Source organism: Procambarus clarkii, chromosome 53 (genome assembly GCF_040958095.1).
Source record: "Procambarus clarkii isolate CNS0578487 chromosome 53, FALCON_Pclarkii_2.0, whole genome shotgun sequence".
NCBI classification, from domain to species: domain Eukaryota; kingdom Metazoa; phylum Arthropoda; class Malacostraca; order Decapoda; family Cambaridae; genus Procambarus; species Procambarus clarkii.
The window spans coordinates 14,916,952-14,929,025 of NC_091202.1; the positions used below are offsets into that span (position 1 = coordinate 14,916,952).

Sequence of the window (12,074 nt, forward strand, 5' to 3'; positions counted from 1 at the left end):
CAAAAACTTATGCAAATATGTCATGTTTATTGCTATTATAAAATCAATAAATGAACTTAGGAAAAAACGATAACTTGATTGATTAGAGACATACACTTTACATATAAGGTGTAAGTTGCATGTAAATTGAATAAAAAATAAAATAGTTATTCAAACATTTGTTATTTTAAAACATTTTAAATGTATAAGAAAATAATAATGTCTAAGGTACTGCCATCTGTGGCTGAGGTTGACATCAACCAGTTTTCTCCAAAATTGGCACCCTTACAGATATGCTTATGTGCAGTCAGGTGTATAAGTTTCATGAAAATCGTCCGATAAAACAAAAATTGAAAAACTTTTTGAAAAAAAAACAATTTTTTTTTTAACTTAATTTTTTTCTAATAGCACTAATTTTATTATTTTTTTAATATATGCTATTGAGATAGCCGAGTGTCATAGATATGATTTCAGTTGACACTTGTGTTTGATAATCGTTTTTGGCCATTTTGGAATAATTTTGAAACCTACTTCAATATTTTTTTCTCCCTTCCTATTTATGCTACGATGCTGAGACTTGGGCCAGATGAAACACTTTTCATGCACAACTCGTCAAAAAAGATTGATTGAAATCGAACCAGTTTTCATTTATTGCATATTTTGGGCAAATTGGGAAGTCATGCTCCTTAATGGGGAATGCTGATGGGATCTCAATCATCCCACACTGTACAGGGTTCAAACCCAGGTCATTCTTACTTATGAGATGAGTGGGTGAAGGAGCCAACAACTCCTCCCCAGGGGCTAAAAAGTTTCCTGTTTTTAACCAGTACATAATGTCATCCTACTCTTGACCGTCATGACCAACTACGTTTTATATTCACAAGTGGACCAAAAAGATTACCTTTTATTTCCTGCAAATGGCATTGCATAATGCTTATGTTTTGTACAAATACAACACAACTGATCGAAAAAAGTTAACATTGCTACAGTTCCACGAAGTGGCAATGTGGGCCTTATTGAACTGGGACACAGAGGAGTGGCCTAAAACAACAACATCATCTCAACACTTGCGGCACGCTCAAGACATAAATGATGACACAGCTCCTGCCAATACTGACGCCATGCCAACTCCCGGACCATCTGGTGTGAGGCGGCCTTTGTTCACTACACCACCTCAAGATGAAGCAGCAACCGAATCTGAACCCGACATGTCTGCCACACTGCCAGTTGACGAAACTGTTTTGTCAGATGAATCTGACTCTCTTGCAAATGTTTCACCTCCAGCGAGAAGACCTGGCCCTATTGTTGATTCAGACAATCGCATGAACACAAAACTGAAACATGAACTTTACAGACTGCCCAAACGTCTTAAGTGTCATGTATGCGCACGGTCCGGTAAAAGGAAGGACACGAACATAGGATGCAGGACCTGCAACGTTGCACTCTGTGTTATTCCCTGCTACACCAATTACCACCGGAAAATGGTGTATTGGGTGGTGAAGAAGTAACCACCCGCAACAGCTTCACTCCACCTACAAACCATCCGTTGAGCAACTTCAGGAATGAAGAACCTGAAGAAGGTGGAGTGAAGAACAAATGCTCAACTTACTGTTCCACAACCAGCCTTCCCTTGGTAAGTACACCTATTTGGTCCAAGTTTGTGTAGTATAATTTAGCTCATAGAACATTCTATTGCGAAAACATTGCCACAAAAATGAATGACATACATACAATAATAATATGAGGACAGTGAAATAAGTATAAACTTTCAAAGCAACGTTTCGCACATGTGTCCTCCAGCCACCATTACTGGGTAACAGTGCGCCCACTTCCCACACTCTTGCGGGTGGGCCGCGACCATTATTCTACGATTATATTCATATCACCGTGTTAGGAATTTCATTGGGAGTCCATTGATACCAAAATTAAGGCTGTAGGACAATTGTAGAGGTGATAATAATCCCAAGAGTAAAAACATTTTGTTGCTGTTGGGAGCTCACGGCGACTCATCTTCGTAGTTATTTATTTCGTGCTGGTATCTCTATAGCTTTCGTGACTTTTTTACTGATGTTCTTCTAGATAATTTTATTGCGAACACGTTGGTACCAAAATGAAATACGTAGCATGAGAACTAAGGTCAGAAGAGTAAAAAGAGTATACACATTTTTGTTTTTACGCTTAAGCAATAAAATCGCTGCGCACACATTCGGTTGTTTCCCTGACCTTTGCCGAGAGAAAGTGAAACTTCGACCAAATGGTCAAATATTACAGGTTCACCAGGAAATCGCATAAGTGGACTAAGAAGATCACATTTTACTTCGTTCAGATGGCTATACACAATGCCTATGTGTTGTACAAGATGTACACAACTGATGCCAAGAAACTGACCCTACTCCAGTTTCATGAGGTAGCAATATGGGCCCTGTTGAGGTGGGACATGGATGAGTGGCCTGCTACTGAAAGCCCTCTCCCACATGCTGATGATTACCAGGATCCTTCTCATGATTTGGCAACACCTGGCCCATCTGGAGCGAGGCGTCCTTTATTTCATCGTCTTCCACGCCAACCACATGCCTCATCCTCATCAGACACTGAACCTGAAACTGAAACGCCTGCACCTCAAGCTGAAGCTACTCCTCCACCTGTGAAAAACCCACGCATTGTTGATTCAGAGGACAGGCTAAACAGGAAGTTGACTCATGCAATAGTGAAAATTGCTAAACGGAAACGGTGCCGAGTTTGTATGAAGTCGGGAATTAGAAAAGACTCTATGTATCAGTGCAGGACATGTGGAGTTGCTCTATGTGCCACACCATGCTACACAAAATACCACCGCAAGAGGGTATTTTGGAAAGCAAAGAAATAACTCCTCTGCAAGCTTCCACTCCACCTAACGTAACATCTGTTGAGCAACTTCAGGGACATTTTCCTGAAGCCGGTGGAGTGGATAATCAAATGCTCAACTTGTTGACCTTCCTTCATCACATCGTGGGTAAGTACACATAATTTATATTACACATTTTGAAGTTATTACTTCTTCATACTTTGCTGTGGGTAGTTCTATATATATTCCGGTTCTTAGTTTTCAGATTGGTATGTCTACATAGTGCATCTTATTGCGAGTATTTTGACACCAAAATGAACAATGTAGCACAAAAACGTCCATTGGAACAATATTTTTGTTTGTCGGGTGTATTGGGTGTAGCGGGTGTGGAAACGGGTGTTTGGGCAGGTGAGGCATCGACGTGTTTGGGGGTGAGGCGCGCACGTGTAACCCACTTTTATGCATATGTCTGTGTAGGCAATTTTATTGCGATCACCGTGATACCAAACAAAACCATATGCAACAAGTTTTGACTTGATAAACACAATCAGAGTAGCAACATATAGGGAGAGTTTAGCGGAGTTTCGCGTGAGCGCGAAACAAAGAACGCAGTTCTTTGGTTGCTGGTCGCGTAATGTTAGCTTTGGTGAAATGTTATACATATGTTCTTATAGAACATTTCATTAGCTACACAGTGATACCAAAATAAAACACGTACATCGAAAATGAGGGTCACAGACATGAGGAGAGTATAAACTTTTCAGTTGTGGTTGAGCACATGTGCAGCTGGGCGCGCTGGAGCGGGTAACCCTAAGCCAACTTCCCACATTCCTGCGGGTGGGGCTACACAATTATTTATTGTGTATATTTATATGTCCGTGTAGGGAATTGTATTGCGGTCACAATGATACCAAAATAAACCACGAATAACAATTCTGGGGTTCGCAAACATAAAAACATCGTAAACATTGATGCCCGGTTTTATGCTCACGGCTAACGAACGCCACAGTTTGTTATTTGGTGTGGTTCTCATGTTGTCTTTGGTGACATTTTATATATATATTCCTCTAGAGCATTCTCTCGCGAACACAATGATACCAAATTTAAACTCCCCGAGGGCTGGGAGGTAAGTCCGCCTCTCCTGGACGAACACCCTCCCAAAGTCGGGAGTTGACTTTCTGAACAGTTTAACTCGCATCGTGGTCGTAGACTACGTTCTGTCACTTGGGAACGTGACAGAACGCAAGTCACCTGTCGCCAGGTGACTCTCACATTCTGTCACGTGGGCACATGGTGGGTGAGCTGTTCTATGACCAGAATTCAGAAGTTGTCACTATAGGCTTCTCCGGGACCACCTGTGGTGCTCACCATGATTCAGAGCTTCACCTACGCCAAAAACAACCAACCAGTTGTCAAGGTATACCTCGGCCCCGCTAAGGTTTACAGTGGAGTAATGCTCCTGGCATCCCACTTCTTCCGTTACGTCACAATCGTCCATAACAGCGTGTGAAGGGAAGGTAATTACCAGGATGAAGCACCAAGCCATTACGACTATATAGCACTTGGAAGGGCTACAAGAATTTAGGATAGGACAGAGGGAAGGAATAGTACCCAACCACTTGGGCGGTCGGGGGATTGAACGGCGACCTGATTAGCAATGTGAAGCGCCTTGTGTTTAAGTTGAACTTGCCAATTGCTGGGTTTTCATTGCCTAGTTTACGCAATTCAAAATATGCGGGTTTGTGGACCAAGAGCTGGAGCCAGGGCTGGCGCTCGCGAATGAAACCTGTATGGTATTCTAGAGCCAGAGATGACGTCACACCTTCCTCGTGGCCATAATCCACCATATTCAAATATCACTATTAGAGTATGTCATTATCAGAGCCCATCCTCCTGCTTTGGTAGTAAATATAGTAACGATTAGGACCGTAGTATATATACCGACGGACAACGAAATTAGAGAGCAGAAATTGACACTATTGAGATGGACAAACTGGAAAACTACTTTTTACTTGTATTGCAAAGACAAACTAAACTAACCTAACCTTCCTAGGATTGTGTGGCACGCACACACGCACGCACGTGTTTACCCCCGTCAAGACTGGTTTCCTTCAGGAGGTGACACGTCTACAAGCGAGTGTGGATGGCTTCCGTTCCTCTCTCCTGCTTCCTGCAACTCTGGTGCATGAAGACACATATTGCCCTACGTTACTTCATCTGGTGGTCGAGCCCATCCAGCGGTTGAGACCTCTGGGCAACAGCAACAGTGTGAGGGCACAGCTTCTGTGAGGTTCAGCAAGGCCCGCCTAGATCAGTCGGCCCAGCTAGCTAGCATGTTTGGGCACACATTGGTTCAAGTGGGAACTGTGAAGTTGGTATCAGTTGCTGGGTTACCTTTCAGACCCTTCAGTGGTTAGGCTACATATATATACTCCCCTGAGGTTACCCTGTGCCTTCCCTTGATGGACCATGTGGTTGGGTTGCAAGGGTTCTACTGCTCCGGCTGCGTTATACTCACACCCGGTTTCATCATTGACTTACATCCGGCTTCGTCTTTGACTCGCCCTTCTGCACCTCTCCATACCCCGGCCACTTACTTCCTTGAACGTCTCCCACGTTCCCAGTAGTGACTAACTACACACGTCGAGTAACTTCACCTCTTTTACAACTGCATCTTTAATTAGGGAAGCTCTACAGCGCCATAATTGTACTCGAACCAGAACCAATGCCCCTAACTGTTAAACTTGCCATGCGCGGTGACTCTGTTGTCGCTGACGAGTGTGGGTGTCGTAAAGATCTTTGGTCCATTTACTATGGTCAGAATATTTTGATGTCATAACTGATGATCCCACTGCCACTGATGGTCCCACTGTTACTGATGATCCCACTGCCACTGATGGTCCCACTGTTACTGATGATCCCATTGCCACTGATGCTTTATACACGTATGAACACCTTGTTGACTGTAGGTGTGAGATTTTTCATCATAATATTCTAGTATTACATCGTCAACTTTAAACTGAAAGTCTAGATGGGCCTCCTGAGGAAGCACCTGCTTAGCTAACACGCTAAGTGTAGTAAGCAGCTCATTCAGCACTCTAGGGACCATAGAAAAAATGACTAGGTGCGAGCAAACGCCGAGACCTCAAAAAGTTTGAAATCTCTTATCCTAAGCCGTCGACCTTCGTCATTCGCTGGAGCGAATCTAATGAGTCACAGATTCTCTCGAGATATTTTGTTGTGTGGTGCTATGAAGTCAGCTCGGGGTGTAACGAAAGACAGCGTTCAACTTAACAAAACAGTTTATTCAACAAAGTACTAACTACTACAACAACAACGAAAAATGTAACAACTGCTATATTAGCTTACCGCAGAATTTGTCTCGAGGTCGCTTGGGTCCTGGTCCTCACAATGGCGACACACGGGTCGCCCACAAAATCGCTATAGGACTGCCTCTCAAGGCTTCTTCCAGTCCTGACTTGAGCACTTTAAATCGTCCTCAGGCTTCACACATAAATGCCAGCTTGATTACCTCCTCTTATTGGAGCACACAACTAGGGGTTCCTCCTTTGCCAGGAGCTCAGCAAAGCGCGACCCTCTCTCACGACCTCTGTTGCTCAAGTAAGGTCATGCCGTCGTCTCGCGAGCCTCGCGGGTTATAAATATATATATATATATATATATATATATATATATATATATATATATATATATATATATATATATATATATATATATATATATATTATAATCTTTTCTCTGACCTCTCAATTAGATCTCGTATGTGGAATAACTCTCTGATAGGACACTCTCCATCAATCCCGCACACATACGCAACTCACAATTATAACATGAAACAGTGCAAAACACTTAGCACTGTTACAATCTCTCCCCCTCCCAACTCTCCCATTTCACCTCATGATCGTTGTCACCTTCTCCAACACTGCCACCAAAGCTACCTTCTCCAACACCCGGGGTCAAATCCTATCACCAATTCCAAGTTTACTATATTAACAGATGTTAGATATTGCATTATAATAATGGCCGGCGGAACTGCATATGTATATATATATCTTATATAGGTATTACTAGAGTTACTAGCAAAACACCAACTTTAGTATCCACAAAATGAACGTATCCGTAATGATGAAAATGTTCCTGATGTTTCTCGCGGTCACTTCTGGAATTTTTTTAATTTCTTCATTTGAAAATCATGTTTATGACGAGGGAAAAAGATTTGGACCTATAATTGGCTCTATCGTTGGACCCGTAAATGGACCCGTCATTGGTTCTATCGTTGGACCCGTAAATGGACCCGTCATTGGGTCTATCGTTGGACCCGTTAATGGACCCATCATTGGCTCCATCATTGGACCCGTTAATGGACCCGTCATTGGCTCCATCATTGGACCCGTTAATGGACCCATCATTGGCTTCATCATTGGACCCGTTAATGGACCCGTCATTGGCTCCATCATTGGACCCGTTAATGGACCCATCATTGGCTCCATCATTGGACCCGTTAATGGACCCGTCGTTGGCTCTGTCGTTAGTGAAGATGGTAAGATGGCGGTGAAGATGACTGAAAGATTCTTAAAAATTCGTGCGTTGTTGATAATGGGCGGAGCTGTGGCAGGTTTGTTGATCATCAGCCGTTGGCTTCCTCACCACCCGCTAGATGATGAATGCATTGTGAAGGTAAGAGATTCCTCGAGTGGGGAGGAAACTGAAGCTTGTTCAAGTGGGGACGACACTGAAGCTTGTTCAAGTGGGGACGACACTGAAGCTTGTTCAAGTGGGGATGAAACTGAAGCTTGTTCAAGTGGGGAAGAAACTGAAGCTTATTCAAGTGGGGATGAAACTGAAGCTTGTTCAAGTGGGGATGAAACTGAAGCTTGTTCAAGTGGGGACGACACTGAAGCTTGTTCAAGTGGGGATGAAACTGAAGCTTGTTCAAGTGGGGACGAAACTGAAGCTTGTTCAAGTGGGGATGAAACTGAAGCTTGTTCATGTGGGGATGAAATGGAAGCTTATTCAAGTGGGGATGAAACCGAAGCTTGTTCAAGTGGGGATGAAACTGAAGCTTGTTCAAGTGGGGATGAAACCGAAGCTTGTTCAAGTGGGGACGAAACGTTGACTTTCGACGAGTTACATTCGATAATCAATTACTTATGTCGTAGTGGTTACGATTGTAGTGATTGTAGTGATGGAGAAGATGAAGTTTGCTTGAATGGAGACGAAACTGATGAAATGTTGACTTTCGACGAGTTACATTGGATATTCAATTACTTATGCCGTAGTAGTTACGATACCGATTGTAGTGATGGAGAAGATGAAGTTTGATTGGGTGGGGACGAAACTGATGAAACGTTGACTTTCGAGGAGTTACATTGGATAATGTCACAGGGGGTGGGCTGGGGCTCTGCTAGCAGTCGGCTGCTAAGGGGCTCAGAAGGCAGAATACTCAGCCCCTCCGACTCTTGGGACTCACCGGAGTCTCCTGGTCCCACAGGAGAGGACCAGTAATACCCACCACCGCAGGTCTTTGCTCCCACCACTAGGGGTGCCACTGATTCACCCTGGAAGCCCTTCAGTCAACCACGGGGAAACTGCCATTAGCAATTCCGGCCTAGACCCATGGAGAAGTGAAGGAAGACCCAGGCTTACCTTTTAACAATAACTTCCCCTGAGTCTTGCCTGCCAGACTCTCACGGAGTCTGGTCAGGGCACTCCCACGGCCCACGATAATGTCTCTGGGCGGCTTAAAAACACTCCTCGCCGTCCAGGACTTGAGACCACAACGTTCCCAGCTCGATTTCACAGCTAGCACATCTGCACACTTCTCTTTTCTTGGAGATATATCACTAGGGGTTCCTTTCTGACGGGAGCTCAAACGGAGCACGGCTTCCCCCTGCGATGTCTGGCACTCAAGTGAGTGTCAAAGCCCTCCAGAAGCGAGCCTCACGCCTCCAACAAATTATCCATATCTCCTAACCAGTCATTTATCTATTTTCTTATTCACTGCCCATAATCCCAAATTGTTTATTTAAATCCAACCAACTATTTTACATCTGTGTTATCACCTCTATATTTCTTAGACCTTCTAGTCAGGTCAGGCTTGATAGAATAGTTCTCAAAGGGGAGACTCGTTTTTCGGCTACCTGGGATCATAACTCTCCCTCCCCCTTGTTTTTGAGTATAATTCTAGTGGCTAGGCTCAAGATAACGCATCAGCTACTACGTTGTCTCGCCCTCTTATGTGCGTTATCACCAGGTCATACTCTTGGAGCGATAAAAACCATCTGGTTAATCTCTGGTTTGCATGCTTCATTTCCCTCAGGAAAACTAGGGGTTTATGGTCTGTATACACCATCACTGGGTGTCCCCCCCCCCCACTTACATACACTTCAAAATGTTTCAATGCCATCACCAGGGCCAAAGTCTCTTTCTCGACTGTACTGTACGACCTCTGGTGCTTAACGAACTTCTTTGAGAAGAAGGACATGGGGCGGTAAATTCCATCTCTCCGCTGCGTCAGTACAGCTCCAGCCCCTATATCACTGGCATCTACAAATAACATAAACGGAGCTCCAAAATCTGGCGACATTAGTACAGGCGCCTCGGTCAACAGTCTTTTGTTTTTTTTCAAACGCTTCTTGTGCTCTCCCATTCCACTCCCACTTCTTGCTCTTTGATAGCAAACTCGTCATAGGAGCGGCTATGGTGGAGAGATTTCCGTAGATCTTCCGGTAATATCCAATCATACCGAGGTATCTCAACAATTCTTTCTTACTCCTGGGCACCGGGAAATTGTCAATAGCCTCCACCTTTGTTCTTACTGGAGCAACCTCGCCTTGCCCTACTATATACTCAAGGTACTTCAGGCGGGCTCTCCCGAACTCGCTTTTTGCTAAGTTGATCGTCATGTTGGCCTTCTCCAATCGATCGAACAAATCTAAACGTCGATCCACATGATCCTTCCAGGAATCAGCGAACACTACAATGTCATCGATGTATACTGCACATCCGGTCACGCCTTGTAATTTGTAATATCTGGCTCACAACTCGCCAGAAACATTATCTTCTCACAAACGATTTGACTTCTCTGGCACCTCTTGGCTAGGCTGTCCTCCTTGGACGCCTGCACTCCATCGGTCCAATCTACTTATTGTTTCCACCTTCCGTTTCCTCGTCTTCTTCTCTTACATTGTAACCCCTGTACTGCCCCTGCAGTATTGAAGCCGTCAAGACGGCTTCAATACCACACACACAGCCCCTGTGTGTGTGTGTGTGTGTGTGTGTGTGTGTGTGTGTGTGTGTGTATGAAGCATCCACCTATATTCTCTCCTTGGTGAACTTGAGAGATATTTCATTCACCACTACAACGTCATTCTCCACTATAACGTCATCCACCTCCATCATCATAACCTAAGTTTTTGGGTTTGAATATAATTCCAACACACCAACACCAGAGGCACCAACATAAACAGGATATCAACGACAGCATAAGAGACTCTGGCAAACACAAAAACGTCATTTAGAAACCTACGTCAAGACGGCTTCAATACCATCTACATTGCCTTTATCAGATCATTATTAGAATATGCTGCATTGACTTGGACTCCTTACCTTTTGAAACATAAATCCAAATTTGAGAAACGTACTGAGGTTTGCAACATTACTAGCGCCAGAGTTAAGAGGGTTAAGCTATGGGATAGATTAAGGAGCCTCACAATCCTGGATGGGAGAAGAAACTGGATTTCATCACCTTTAATATACTGGGGGTAATAGAGAAGATTGACAAGGTCAGAAGGCTGCCTCTTTAAACCCAGAGAAAGAGACCGAGAGGACACAAGTGAGGCGAAGAAATGTAAGGAAATACTTGTACCTGTACAGGTGGTCAACTTGAGGAACGCTCTGAATTAAAAAAAAATGTGGTGAAAGCAACCAATATCCACAACTTTAAGGCCAAATCGTCATAATAGCTAAATTGTCACGCAACAGGTGCATGAAGAGCAGTAGGTGGTGTATTAAGAGCTAGAGCTCACTTGGCCGTGGACATTAATGGGTCACAAATACCTCCTCCACTTCTGCAGTCTTGACTTCTACCTACAGTACTCTTCCAGTACCCCCTCCGACTGTAATATTGTATACATAAATCAATATTCATGTATCTCACATTCGCTATACTTTTCTTGCAAGTATGCAATTGAGATTCAATATATATATATATATATATATATATATATATATATATATATATATATATATATATGTCGTACCTAATAGCCAGAACGCACTTCTCAGCCTACTATTCAAGGCCCGATTTGCCTAATAAGCCAAGTTTTCATGAATTAATGTTTTTTCGTCTACCTAACCTACCTAACCTAACCTAACCTAGCTTTTTTTGGCTACCTAACCTAACCTTACCTATAAATATAGGTTAGGTTAGGTTAGGTAGGGTTGGTTAGGTTCGGTCATATATCTACGTTAATTTTAACTCCAATAAAAAAAAATTGACCTCATACATAGAGAAAAGGGTTGCTTTATCATTTCATAAGAAAAAAATTATAGTAAATATATTAATTCAGGAAAACTTGGCTTATTAGGCAAATCGGGCCTTGAATAGTAGGCTGAGAAGTGAGTTCTGGCTACTAGGTACGACATATATATATATATATATATATATATATATATATATATATATATATATATATATATATATATATATATATATATATATATATTAAAGTGAGGGTACCACCTCTGGTGCCAATGTGGGGACCCATAGCCTCGGAAAAGAAAATAAAAAGTATTCAGAGGAGACCTTGTGGTTTCTCACTGAACACTAATATTATCTTCTCCTACCACCCCCATTCTTTTGTATGTACACATATATATTTACTTTATTTGAACTTTGTTACAAAAAAGGAGTTACATATGGGTTACAAAGATGGTTATCATAGGTTGTCGAGTTCCTCCAGCTCCTCAGATGGCGGGCAGGAACCCTGGATGCAGTGCGCATTTCCCCTCTGTATCGCCACACTGAGGCGCTGGAAAAGAAAGCTTGCAGCTCTCGGGTTCCTTGTTGTTTCAATGAGCCTAGAACCCAGTTCCTTCAAAAAACATATATATATATATATATATATATATATATATATATATATATATATATATATATATATATATATATATATATATATATATATATATATATATATATATATATATATATATTGGTGTATACTGGCAGCAGGTTTCTTTCAAACAT

General features: G+C 42.7%; 1 protein-coding gene across 1 annotated transcript in view; it reads left to right on the forward strand.

Moving 5' to 3' along the window:
• The first annotated feature begins 1,187 nt into the window (after nucleotides 1-1,187).
• The window catches only part of LOC138352390 (nascent polypeptide-associated complex subunit alpha, muscle-specific form-like), a 63,598-nt gene continuing 52,711 nt past the window's right edge, over nucleotides 1,188-12,074 (forward strand). Inside the window, exons 1-2 of the mRNA XM_069304875.1 lie at nucleotides 1,188-1,358; nucleotides 2,306-2,821. Of these exons, the coding sequence (XP_069160976.1) occupies nucleotides 1,188-1,358; nucleotides 2,306-2,821 (687 nt within the window). The remainder of the gene's footprint in view (nucleotides 1,359-2,305; nucleotides 2,822-12,074) is intronic.